The sequence below is a fragment of the Nomascus leucogenys genome, chromosome 11 (genome assembly GCF_006542625.1).
Source record: "Nomascus leucogenys isolate Asia chromosome 11, Asia_NLE_v1, whole genome shotgun sequence".
Classification (NCBI taxonomy): Eukaryota; Metazoa; Chordata; class Mammalia; order Primates; family Hylobatidae; genus Nomascus; species Nomascus leucogenys.
In genome coordinates, this window is record NC_044391.1 from 100577836 (window position 1) to 100591926 (window position 14091).

The 14091-nt window shown below is 37.8% G+C and overlaps 2 protein-coding genes across 2 annotated transcripts in view; one reads left to right on the plus strand and one right to left on the minus strand.

Moving 5' to 3' along the window:
* LOC115837303 (mitofusin-1-like) overlaps nt 1-14091 on the plus strand; it is a 63725-nt gene that overhangs the window by 40758 nt on the left and 8876 nt on the right. The gene's annotated exons all lie outside the window — the stretch shown is intronic.
* GNB4 (G protein subunit beta 4) overlaps nt 6406-14091 on the minus strand; it is a 51777-nt gene continuing 44091 nt past the window's right edge. Inside the window, exons 9-10 of the mRNA XM_003256498.2 lie at nt 11607-11823; nt 6406-7737 (exon numbers count right to left, since the gene is read on the minus strand). Of these exons, the coding sequence (XP_003256546.1) occupies nt 7631-7737; nt 11607-11823 (324 nt within the window). The 3' untranslated portion in view covers nt 6406-7630. The remainder of the gene's footprint in view (nt 7738-11606; nt 11824-14091) is intronic.

The window sequence follows — 14091 nt, forward strand, 5'->3', positions numbered from 1 at the left end:
AGACAAAATGTAGGACTACCAGATCAGTATCTCCTAGACACTTGTTAGAAATGCACAATCCCAGGGAACACAGTACATTTGGCCACATGTAGTTTATGCTTCCTTTTCATGGGAGGGATAAAATTTAAGGCTTTTTTTTTTTTTTTTGAATACACAATCCTTCCTTTTCCATGCCTTTTAAGGCTTCTAGATGCTATTCAGCCTTTTTACAGCAGGTGCAACTCTATTTTTCAAGGTATCTTAGCAGGTAACACTAGGCCATTGAAGCCTTTCAAAAATATATTTTTATGCAAATTGACACTAGAGTGCAGTATACTAATGCAAATTAATTTTGGTGTTTAGCTTTTATTGCTGATTTATAACCCAAGAGATGGTACAGGCCACAGTAAGTGGGATTAGGTAACAACTACAACATGGAAAAACAGTGTCTAAGATCACGTACTGCTAATTTAGGTTACCAAACTCAAGGCCGTAACCTTTATATGAAAGTACTTAAGCTTGAAAGTTCATAATGGTTTGGTGTCACCTCATTATTAGTATAGTACAGTGGTTCTCAAAGTTTGGTCCTGGGTCATCAACATTACTTCTTTTTCTTTCTGAGACAGGGTCTCAGTCTGTCACCCAGGATGGAGTGCAGTGGCGTGATCATGGCTCACTGCAGCCTCAACCTCTCGGGTTCAGGTGATCCTCCCACATCAACCTCCTGGGTGGCTGGGACTACAGGCACACGCCACCATGCCTGGCTAGTTTTTGTAAAGATGAGGTTTCCGCATGTTGTGCCGGCTGGTCTTGAACTCACAGGCTCAAGTGATCCTTTTACCTCAGCCTCCCAAAGTGTTGGGATTACAGGTGTGAGCCACCACGCACAGCTATAATCACCTTCAAACTTTTATAATGTGGATTCTTGGGCCTGAACCCAGACCTATGGAGTCAGACAGTAGGTTTGGGGCCCAGCAATCTATGGTTTAACGAGCCATCCAGGTGTTTCTGATGCACAGTAAAGTTGGGGTGCCACTGGTATAGCTTTGCTATGGCAACTTCTTAATCACTTGTTTTATGTAGTTCTGTGTGATCAATTGTGAGAACATAATGAATGTTGGAAATGGAACAGTGAAATAATGAAAGCCAACTCTTATGCCTAGAAATATGTGCACCTATGACCAAGCCCAGGAATTATACAGGAATTATGTAATTATGAGTGATGTACTTCAAAGTTATTGCACATACACTTGTTTACTTTATATGTTTGCAGGATTAAACTTTGTATAATCTTTTTACAAAAATTTTTTTTCAGTATGCAAGCTTGCAAGATGAAGATAAAACCTGTTTGCCTGATAGTTGACAAATGTAGCATTTATACTAGTATTTAGTGAGTTTTTATCTTTCATTCTAATTACTTTTATGGTAGATATGTAAGTTATCTTGAGTAGACCTCTTTTGATGGCATTACTGTTTAGTTCTTCTGGGCAAACATTAAAAGGGTAAGTCAAAGTTACATACACCAGTCATTAGTATAAGATGTCATACAATACCATCACAGGAGCACATTTGAAGAAGTTTTCTACCTTAAACATAACAATTTACAGGTACTTAGTACTCTTCACTGGACAACAGAACTAATTTAGTGTCAAAGGGGAGTTTATTCTTGCCCTCTGCTTCAACCTGTAGTGCTATGTGCCCCTGCATAGACTCGTAAGTTCAAGGGAAAGACACATTTTATTATCGAATAATATTAAACAAGGACAGAGATAACCAGGAAAGCATAATAAACCTTCATTACTCCATTGCCCAGCTTCAAGAATTACCAACTCATGGCCAAAGTTGTTTTATCTCCCACATCTTGGAGTAAATTTAAGATAATCTGTAAATAATTATATAACATCTTTATCTTAATTTCCACACTCATCCTCCCCTAAGGGTGGGGTGGTGAAAGAAAGTAGTAAAGATAATTTATCAACACCATAAGCAGAATTGCTTATTTAAAAATTACAGAGGCCAGGCTTGTTGGCTCAAGCCTGCAATCCCAGCAGTTTGGGAGATCAGGGTGGGACGGTCCTTTAAAGCCAGGAGTTCGAGACATGCCTGGGCAACAAAGCAAGACCCCTGTCTCAATAAAAACTTTATAAAAAATTGGCTGGGCATGGTAGTTCACGCCTATAATCCCAGCACTTTAGGAGGTTGGGGCAGGTAGATCTCTTGAGCCCAGGAGTTCAAGACCAGCCTGGGCAACACAGACCCTGTCTCTACAAAAAATATAAAAATGAACTGGGCATAGTGGCATGTACGTACCCATAGTCCCATCTACTCCGGAGGCTGAGGTGGGATGATCACTTGAGCACGGGAGGCTAAGGTTGCAGTAAACCATGATGACACCACTGTACTCCAGCCTGGGCAAGAGAGTAACACTCTCAAAAAAAAAAAAAAAAAAAGAAAAAAAAGTGGCATTAAAAAAACAATGAAATCTGGTTAAAAGCACTTTATTGATTACAGTATCAATTCACAACATTTCATAAAGCCACTGTACAAATAGAGGAATGAATCACTGTGTAAGAAAGATCTAAGAACAGTTAAATCATGACACAAGTCCATAGTTTATATGGTTTAGAGCTTTAAGAGCCTTAATCTAACATGTTTACCCTTCCCATAATTAGACTACTACTGACATTCATGTTCAATTGACTGCGAGTGTGTACAAATCATTCTAGGTGAAGACAAACACTTTCAGAATGCTTTAACAGGAAAATAATTTTAATCAACTTTAAAAACACACTTAGATGTGGATGCCTTTGGATAGGAAAATAGAAATGCAAGTGTTCAGGTGCTTCTTTCTTTGAAAAGAAAACAATAGGATAGAGCACCATTGTGTAAAAGACAAAAGGCTTGAGATATCTACCAAGTATATCACTGAAGTTCTATTAATTAAGAAATAAATACTGTATGATGTAAGATTTTGTTGAATACATTTAACACCAGTTGGAATATAGCTTTTTTTCCCCCCCGTAATGCTGCTTTATCACAACTGTATTTTACAAAATCAGTAACTGGATTTAAGAAAGAAGACATATGAGATTTTATCAACATGCAAACATTTGCAAATACAAGGTGTACCATCAATGTGTGATTAATAAGTTACTTTTTCAAATAAAGTGCTAGCTTAGATATTCTACTATAAACCATGTCATTGAGTACCTATTATGTAACCAATATTTTAAAATATACACTGAATCTAAGGCAACCCAAAATGAACAATGGAAAGAAAACTAGTAAATCTGAAATGTACTTCACATTCTATCTAATCTAATTTAAAATATAAATTCATTGTGCAACCCATAAGAAAGATGGTCCAACCTGTGGGTATTTTAAAAAAATTCTAACAGGAGAAATCATTGAAAATTTTGCTTTTTCACAACGCCAAAAAGGAAAGAATTTGAACATAATATTCAATTTTTAACAAAATTCAGCCTGACTCAGGCCCTGAAGATTTTAGAAAGAACATCTTCACTATTAAAATGATGACAGGCCCAAATGGGGGATTGTTTAACCAGTTTTCCTAAGTTAAACCAAGAATAAGCCACAAGTATTCAATTGTGTTACAACTTAGATCTGAGACATTTACATCAAAAGCGTACTTCCCTGAACATGTTCATATTTAAAATGCTTAAGGTCTTATTATTAAATCCAAAATAACAAAAGTACTGGAGGAGCTAGTTATACAATACTGGCACAGCATTTTTAAGCAATAATAAAAAGTTTCATTTTGTCACCTTAAGATCCATTTCTCTATTAATAGGTTAAGTTTGAAATTCTGTAACACATTCTAGAAGCACCTACATCCGTTATTTCCAGGAGACTAGTTTACTATTATCATGCAATCTCTGAGGTCATATGAGTCTAAAATGAAGGGAATTGCTGAACAGGCCCTTTTGCTGTTGAGATACGAAGCCTCAAATCTTTGCCTCTGAAGATGGAACTCAATGTGGTGTGTGTAATCACAAGTAAAAACTTGAGCTAGGGAGGAACCTTGGATATTCAGTCTAAATCTCAAACAGCATAGCTGCCAAAAATGAGGGCTGTCCATTAAAGTGGAGGAGATATCCTTGCTGATGGCAAGAACTGCTTTCTCGTTTTGAGACGGAGTCTTGCTCTGTCACCCAGGCTGGAGTGCAGTGGCGCCATCTCGGCTCACCACAACCTCCGCCTCCTGAGTTCAAGTAATTCTCTGCCTCAGCCTCACAAGTAGCTGACAGGCGCCCGCCTCCACGCCCAGCTAATTTTTGTATTTCTAGTAGAGACAGGGTTTCACCATCTTGGCCAGGCTGGTCTTGAACTCCTGACCTCGTGACCCACTTGCCTCGGCCTCCCAAAGTGCTGGGATTACAGGTGTGAGCCACCGTGCCTAGCCAGGAACTGTTTGCTTAAGCAGGTTTTTGGGACAATATGCTCAACACCACAGGGTGATCGCATACTTAGAAAAGAATATGTATCTCTAAAATATTCTTGCCAGATCTCAAAAAACTACTCTTCTTGACATGCTACAGAGTCGACAAATTAACCTTCTCAGGCATATTGTGTTTAAATGTTTCTTAGAAGGTAAAGAAGGAAACCTGGCTGGGCACGGTGGCTCATGTCTGTAATCCCAGCACTTTGGGAGGCTGGGGCTGGTGGATCACTTGAGGCCAGGAATACGAGATCAGACTGGCCAAGATGGCGAAACCCTGTCTCTACTAAAAATACAAAAATTAGCCGGGCATGGTGGCACATGCCTATAGTCCCAGCTACTTGGGAGGCTGAGGCACAAGAATTGCTTGAACCCAGGAGGCAGAGGTTGAGGCTGCAATGAGCCAAGATTGCACCACTGTACACTCCAGCCTGAGTGACAGAGTGAGACTCTGTCTTTAAAACAAAAACAAAAAAAAAATAAAAATAAAAAAGAAGGAACATTAACTGCAATATTCTTGACGATGCAAATTTTAAAAAACTAAATCCAGCCAGGTTTTTCAGCCTTAAAAACTAAGATCCAAACTATTCAACGTCTACAAATTATATACTCATTGAATTCAGGAACAATAACAATTAAACAAATAATCAGCTCAACTTAAACCGCAAGTAAACAAATATATTTAGCAACTAGAGCCCCTATTATTAGAAAGCAAAGGTGTAACCATGAAGGTAATTGTGGTAGTGAGGCTACTCTGTCGCCATTTATGTGTATAATTAACCACAAGTGTTAGTTTTTAGTTGCTGAGTAAATATTTAATTATGGGAATTGCTTTAAACTCCTCTTCATAAACTTTAAGAACATTAAAATAAATGTAATTTTAAAATATGTTAAGACCATAGAATTCCTGTGGTCTGTATGCCTCTGACTACTATAATAACTTTTAAGTAGAGGAGATACTCTCCTACATATTTAAGGTTATTTTTATGCATAATAGAATTGCTTTCTTCTGACTAACCTACATGGCAAACTTTCCCCAACCCTCTTTTTCTGGAAATGAATACATTCCTTTATTCTTTTCTCAAAGAGCTGTTCTTTACGAAGTGATATAAATAGCCTACAAATAAACATTAATAGCAAAAGTTCATATAAAATTTTTTTTTTTTTCCTAATTTGAGACTTGGGATTATAGGTGTGAGCTACTGTGCCCAGCCAAAAAGTTAATAGAAATCTGAACCAAAATATAAATATACATTCATAACTGCCATCTATAATATTCTGTTTTGGTCCTATATCTTAATTTGCCTTTATCCATTTTATTATTATTCTAATTGTCAACTGATTTTAATAAAACTGATACGTCTTTACAGTTGATGCACATATTAGCACATTCACAATATAAAAACAAAAATTTAGAGGTCAAGTTTGGGAGTATTTAGCTTAAGGTTACCCATGTTCAAAAGTTAACACAGACCTATCTGAAGAGTAACTAAGTTACAAAACAATGCACGTCTATATATCAGAATAATCCAAGACTTTACCATCAAGCAAGACTAACAATCTTCTATTATCAATCATTTAGACTTATTTGTAAAAGAAAATCCAACAGGAAAAGTATCTTTAACTTGGTCGTGGGGGACATTCTAGTAAGAGACACATTATTATACCACAGAAGAACTGTTCAATATAGCTCTCTAACTCCTTTAAGAACTGCTTTCGGAATTTTCATTTTGGCTTTAAGTGGAGTCACTTACATCTAGACATCCCTTGAAGACATTCTAGTAAGTGGAATCACTTACATCTAGACATCCTTTGAAGACATTCTAGTAAGAGACAAGACTAACAATCTTCTATTATCAATCATTTAGACTTATTTGATCTTTAACTTGGTCGTGGGGGACATTCTAGTAAGAGACACATTACTATACCACAGAAGAACTGTTTAATATACCTCTAACTCCTTTAAGAACTGCTTTCGGAACTTTTATTTTGGCTTTAAGTGGAATCACTTACATCTAGACATCCTTTGAAGCAAAACCACTTAGAAACCAGTATTTTGTGCTAAGGAAGGGAAGAAATACTACAAAATATTGCAAAACAGAACAAAAAGCTTAAAGGTTTCATTTTAAGAAATTTAAAGGCACAGATATTTCACATCAATTCAGATTTTATAGTATGCAAACATGAAATAAACCACCATATTACAACAAATATGTGCTAGCGATTGGTTAGATTTCACACTTCTCTCCAAATGTAACACTGTCACATTGCATTTCCTCTCTAGATGTACACTGATAGCACTGGGAAAGATGTTCAGATGCAGGGACAATCCCAATGTTTACCAAACCTCTGAAAGATGAGTATACCTTACAGACTTAGTTCCAAATATGAAATGAATAGGAAAGTCCAGCTATTTAGGGGGGTACTCAAAGTGTCAACTGATCATAACCAGGCTTTTAAAATGTCAAGAACCATTTATATGCTATTACCTACTTTTTATTAATAAATTATAATGATGTTTTTTATCTATGTCCAAAATATCAGTGAAATCTCTAATCTCTTCAGATTATCTGTCCCCTCAAAGGACTGAAAGCAAGCACTTTGATTAATAGTATACGGCAAATGATGCATGAGAAACAATGGACTCCCCTCAGAGGTGCCCCGCCTGTCAATGCTCTTAAACATGAAGCCATCAGGATCTCTTAGATTCAAAGAGATAGAATTCAAGGGGACTTTCTTCAGACATAAATACAGACACATACAGTATCATTTCTGTCTGTTTCTGTGCCTGGTTCTTCCATTATAAAACTCAAAAATGTGACATTTCTTGTGTATACAAAGTTAAAAATGTACTTCTTAAAAAATGCAAACACAATGGCGAGCTGCTATAATGTGTACATTCTGTTCTGCACAAAGAAAATAGACTCTGAGTACACACAACAATTCATCAAGGTTAAATTAACCCAACCCCTCAAATACATACACTGGTCCTTTTGATCTCAGAAGGCGCCTTTGCCTTTTTTCCCCCACCCCCACTTTTTTTTGGTAGTTTACTGAAAGCTTGTTTTTGTATATAATCTCATAGAAAAATCTTCACCTGCAAATATAAGGTAGAACTTTTTCACAGCTATAGGCTGTAGCATTGATTTCTCCAGATGTATCAATGGAGAACAAAGAATATGTATGACACTGTTAATTCCAGATTCTAAGAAAACTGTCCCAAGAGCCTGTTGCCACAGCCATGCCATCATCAGTTACACCTAAGCAGCTCACACGGTTGTCATGACCAGCAAGGACACCTGAAAAAAAAAAATTCAGTAAAAAACTAGCAATTGTAGAGTTTTAGAATTAAACAAGTATATGCAGAGATTTAAAAGGGTACTTATAAACTATCAATCAGTCCAGTTTTCTTGAAAGCTCATCAGTTAAAAAATAATAATTTAAAAGAAAACAACAAATTTCTCTGAGTAAGAAGACAAGTTAGGAGTAACCTGGATGTATTTATAAATTTGGATTATTTGAATTTTGACGTGCATCAATTTGTGGTTTCAATTTTGGAAAAATCATTTTATAATTCAACTTTATCTAGGAAAACATATGCAGACAATTATTCCACATCTCTAATAAGTTCATGACATTCCAAATTTTGCTGCTGAGCTATGTATGCTATTTTCAACAAAAACAAGATTTTCAATGAAGTTCACTGAAGGAGCCCTTTACCACAAGAACAACAAAAACATAAGAATAAAGCTGCCTTACATCACTGCTTCCAAGAATACCAACATAATTTATTTACTTTCTTATGCTAATCACCAAACTCTTGAATGTTATTGGTTATAACTTTCCGAAACCATGAAACTCATCTAATTCCTCACTTCTTTCACATATTAAACTCACTTGATGTATTTCCAATATTTTGGAGGAAAACAAATACAATAAGATTAGTAAGAAAAATTAGAATACATCAAATGCTCAACAAAAGTTTTAAAATACACTATGTTTGAATTTGCATTCTCTATATTCTTAAGCATATCATTTTCGATCAATCAGGAACAGAAGTTCATCTTGTAACTCTTAATATTCTCTGTAGTATCTCCAGTATGGCCATGTTCGGCAATGGGAAAATTTACCATTATGAGTTGAAATAACAACAAAAAAATGAACATTGTGGCTAAATACTTTAAGTCACACTGGAGAGGGAAATGAATTAGCAATTCACAAGTCAGGATCCAATTTTAAGTTCAAAGTTCCAGTTGAGCCAATTTGAAACCAGCTTGTAAGCAAAGCAAAACTAAAACTCAAGCATATAAGTGTGGACAACAAGCACATTTTTATTTTGTTATGGATACTAATTGGTTCAATCCAGGCAAAACACCAAATATCTTTAAAAAGTAATTGGCCTTAAGCAACGGAGTACTTCCAGGAATCTACTTGCAAAGTGTAAAACTGCAAACCATGCAGTCCCTTTAAAGAGGTGGTAGAAAATTATTCCTGGAAAAAACTTAAACTGCCTCTGCTCCCTCAGGAACCCCCACAACTGCATAGGGGGGTTAAAAGGGTAAGGACATAAATCCACAAGGACAGTGAGATGAGAGCAGGCAATGGCAACGAACTTTTATAAGCTGGATTGTGGCAACTGTGTTAATGAACCCCAAAATACTGAGTTCAAAATGAATAATCTAGTAAGCCAAGTAACAAAATTACACTGCAGATTCTCCAAAAGCATCCCTACTAGGTGGAACCACGTATCTCTGGAACAGGTAGGGGCAAAGGCAGAGTAAAATAAGATTGCACTGGAAAGTGTTCATCAATCAGTAAGAGCCCCCAGGTGTCCCTTTCCTCCACTCTGCAGAGTCAGGTGACGGATCATCCTGCGCTGTGGCGTAAGACTAGAGACTCACTCAGAGGAAAGGGTAAAACAGGGTCTCCTGACTGGAAGAAAACAGGCACAGATGAGATTGATAAAACTGCTGAAATGGGGAGTAAAGTTTACTAGCTAAATGTTTGGTCCCTCAGGTTTTCTCTTGAAATCAGCCCCCAAACTGGCAGCCAGTTTATACACTTCATGGAGGAAAGTGGAAGATGGAAAAAGGAAGAAAGGCAGAAAGGCAGAAAGGCAGACACAGCAGAGCTTCCTCAGTGAACGGCCAGCCTAGAGTGAATGGAGGCCTAGAGTCAGCACACCAGCCATGTGCTCAGAGCTTCAAATGGTTTTAGTGCCTCACCCTTAAGTATGAATAAGAACTAACACTTTTAAGGAAATATTCTAAAAATAAAGACAGGAAACCCCAAAAATGAAGAAAAAAAAAAACAAACTTGGAAACACAAAAGACTATGCTTGAAGAAGAAACTTAAAAAGAAAAATTCTTTCACTAATAATAGCTCTTAAGTTAAAAAGACGGTAGTGAAAATGAAAACCAAAACTTAACAGAAGGGTTGAAACCTGAGGGGAGGTTTCCTCCCAGAAGATAAAGCAAAAAAGATAGAAAATAAAAAATACAATTAAAAGGTCAGGCCGGGCGCAGTGGCTCACGCCTATAATCCCAGCACTTTGGGAGGCTGAGGCAGGCAGATCACCTGAGGTCAGGAGTTCAAGACCAGCCTGACCAACATGGTGAAACTCCATCTGTACTAAAAATACAAAACTTAGCTGGGCGTGGTGGTGCGTGCTTGTCATCCCAGCTAGTCTACTCGGGAGGCTGAGGCAGGAGAATCACTGGAACCTGGGAGGCAGAGGCTGCAGTCAGCCAAGATCACGCCACTGCACTCCAGCCTGGGCAACAGAGCAAGACTCTGTCTCAAAAAAATAAAATAAAAATTCTTAAAAAACAAAAAAATTCAAAAGGATCAGTCCAGGAAGCCCATTTTCAACATAATGAGAGATCTAGAAAGAGGGAATGATGATAATAGAGAAGAAATAAAATTCAACAAGCCCCCACCCCCAAGTGTCCCTGTTCTATAGGGTAATGAGTTTCCCAATCAAAAAGGCTCACTAAATACCCAGCCCAATGAATGAAAATGGATCTGCTCCAAGACACATCAAAACTGGCAGAAAGTGTGAAGATTCATTAGTGAGAAGCACATAGAAACTAAGAATATAAACCAAAAAATTAACTTTAGAAAATACAAAAAAGCTGCATGGCAAAAGAAGTCATAACACGTCTCATGGCTCAGCAGCAAATGACTTTTTAAAAAGTCAGAATTATGTAAACAGTGAATGTGGTTCTAAACAAAATCTATCATATGGGAAAAACCGGTTGGGAAGAATGTGGCTATGGCAGGAGCAGCTTAAAACCCAACCCTTATCATCCATCATAATAGGTCAACAACGGATAACACCTAAATTTTTATTTTTTAAACAAGTAACAGCAACACAGGCATGTTATTTAGAGATATGTAAGTAAGCCAGGTGAGGTGATTCAAGCCCGTAATCCCAGCTACTCCAGAGGCTGAGGTGGGAAGAAACCAGCCTTAGCAACATAAAGAGACCCTGTCCCAACAAAACAAAACAAAACAAAGGGGGCGGGGAGAGAGGAGGTGTAGGTAAATGACTAAATGCAGTTCCTTTGGGGAGCAGAAACTATGGGTTGGGAATGAAGCAACTGCTGTGTTTTGGTAACAAGCTATATAGGACAATTGGATTCCTTTAAGTATAATTTTGATTTTTAAAAATAGTTAAAAATTACTCTGTGTGACTTATTAATGACAGTCCCCAGTATGGCTTAATGTGTACTGTCATCTTGTAGAAGCTACAGAGGAGGACTGAGGGTATGGGGCTAAGGGATGTGACACGTCTATGTCCTGTCCCATACAAGATCTGCTTCAGAAGGAAGAAAACCAGCAGTTACAATGTTTCCTGTCAGGTGATAAGAAAAGTGTGATTTCTAAAAGACCACACTGAATCACATTCACTATCCATCTTTAATTCTGAAGTCTACCAAACAAGAAAATATTACAGACCTCAGTGTGATTCTTCAGAAAGCAAAAGTGTAAATATGACTTATGGATTATAACCACAAACAAAAGGTAACAACAAAGAACATGATGAGAACCATCGGGTTACCACTTTCCACAACTCCAGGATGTCCATGGAGGCCTAGAACACGACTGATGGGAACCTCTTCACGCTTCCTGAAAATCAGAACCTAATGTGGACTTACTTACTAACCTGCACGATCTCCTTTTAGCGTGTCCCATACGTTACAATTAAAGTCATCGTAACCAGCCAACAAGAGACGCCCACTTTTTGAGAAGGCTACAGAAGTGATTCCACAGATGATATTGTCATGAGAATATAATAATAACTCTTGATCTGCACGAAGGTCAAAGAGCCGGCAAGTGGCATCATCAGAGCCAGTGGCGAAGGCATATCCATTTGGGAAAAACTAGACAGGAAAGTAACAAACATTTATTCTACAGATGTATGTAAAATCATAGGAGGCAGTGTAATACTAGACAAATCTAGATTAATCTTCCAACTTGGCTACCTACCAGGTGAGTGATGTTGGGCACTAAAGATTCTTAAATATTTTGAGCCTTAGATTCCACTTCAAAGTGGTGGTTAGGACTGAATTAAATAACATATGCAAAGTACATAGCCCATTGTTCAGAACACAGCAAGCATTCAACAAATATTGGCTCTGGTTCTCCATATGTTATGTTGAAATATTTAAAGCAAGTACTAATATTTATAGAATATATATGTGTATGTGTGTGGCTGTTGTAGAACGAACAGCAAGGAGATAAAAGGTCCACAATCCTTACAGGGTTATAAGGACCCCTTAGCGCAGTTCTTTTTCCGAATTCAGAATGTTTCAGATTTTAGAAAGGTAATATACTGCGTACTTGGTAAAACCCAAATGTGGTGCAATTTACAATATACTCTCAAGTCAACATTATTAAATAACACTATTCAAATCCTCAGTATCTTATTTCGTGCCTTCTTAGGATATCAGTATTTGCAAGTTGTCTACTAAAGTCTCCTACACAATGGTGTTTTGGGTCCTTGAATTTTTAATAGCTTTTGTTTTATGAATTTCAATGTTATAGCATCACTACTGTCCCTTTCATTAAGATAAAACTTCTCTCATCTTACAGTTTTTTGCTCCAATTCTACTTCGGTTAATAGCAATATAGTAATATTGCTACAGATTTCCTTCCAGTTGATGACTTACCCACTCTCTTACTGTCACATTTAGCCTTCCTGAGTCATTTTGTTTTAGGTGTGTTTCTTGCATACAACATTACAGTTCAGTTTATTCTGTATCTTTTAATAGCAGTCATCATTTACGTGTAATGCCTTAAGTGATTATTCTTGCTCTTAATCTCTTATCCTATATTCTATTTAGTGTATTTTCTCCCCACATCATGACTATGATCTCTGATACTTAAAATTATTGGGTCACAGTATTTCTCCCTTAACACTTGGCAGATACTGTTCAGGAGCCTTCCAGCAGTGTCTATTGTGAAAAAGTGTGAGGTTAGCTTGGTTTTTAATCTTTTATATCTAGGTAATCTGCATTTTTGTCTTGAATTTTCTCCCATCTTTTGATACCCTTAAATTCAACAGGATGTGTTGGTTTCTCTTAATTACTTTTTTTTGTTATTTTGAGACAAGAGTCTCTTGGTCTGTCGCCCAGACTGGAGTGCAGTGGTGCAATCTCAGCTCACTACAATTTCTGCCTCCTGGGTTCAAGTGCTTCTCCTGCCTCAGTCTCCTCAGTAGCTGGGATTACAGGCATGCATCACAACGCCTAATTTTTTTGCATTTTTAGTAGAGACGGGGGTTTCATTATGTTGGCCAGGGTGGTCTCAAACTCCTGGCCTCAAGTGATCTGCCTGCCTCAGCCTCCCAAAGTGCTGAGATTACGGGCATAAGCCACAGCGCCTGGCCCCTCTTTTAATTACTTTTTAAAAAGTACTTCATAAGACCCTTAGACCTTCAACTCAATGTTTTTCTTCAACTAAGATATTTTTTAAAAAATTACTTCTTGACTATCCTTCTGCTTCCAGCCAAAATGGAGCAACCGTGATAGGATTTGCTCCACGCCTTAAAAAACTAAAAACAACTGGACAAAAATATATAAAACACGGTTCTAAAAACATTGGATATCAGTCAATGAAGGAGTGTACCTCTGAGAAACAATAAATAAAAGAGGCTGGGCGTGGTGGCTCACACCTGTAATCCCAGCACTTTGGGAGGCTGAGGTGGGCAGATCACCTGAGGTCAGGAGTTCGAGACCAGCCTGTCCAACGTAGTGAAACCCCAACTCTACCGAAAATACAAAAATTAGCACAGCGTGTTGGCGGGTGCCTGTAGTCCCAGCTACTTGGGAGGTTGAGGCAGGAGAATCACTTGAACCCGGAAGGCGGAGGTTGCAGTGAGCCGAGATCATGCCACTGCACTCCAGCCTGGGTGACAGAATGAGACTGTCTCAAAATAAGTAAGTAAGTAAATACATAATTCCTACAGCTGCTCCATCTTACTACCTTACTACCATCTTACTATGAAAGTTTACAGGTCATGGTGAAGGGAAGAGAAACGCAGCTGGAGCCCACTGGCCTCCCTGAGTTGAGGAGACAGCACTGGGAATCCAAGAAGTCCACAGCAGCTAGAGTTCACAGAGAGTGTTGGAGAGGACAAAGCTTGGCAA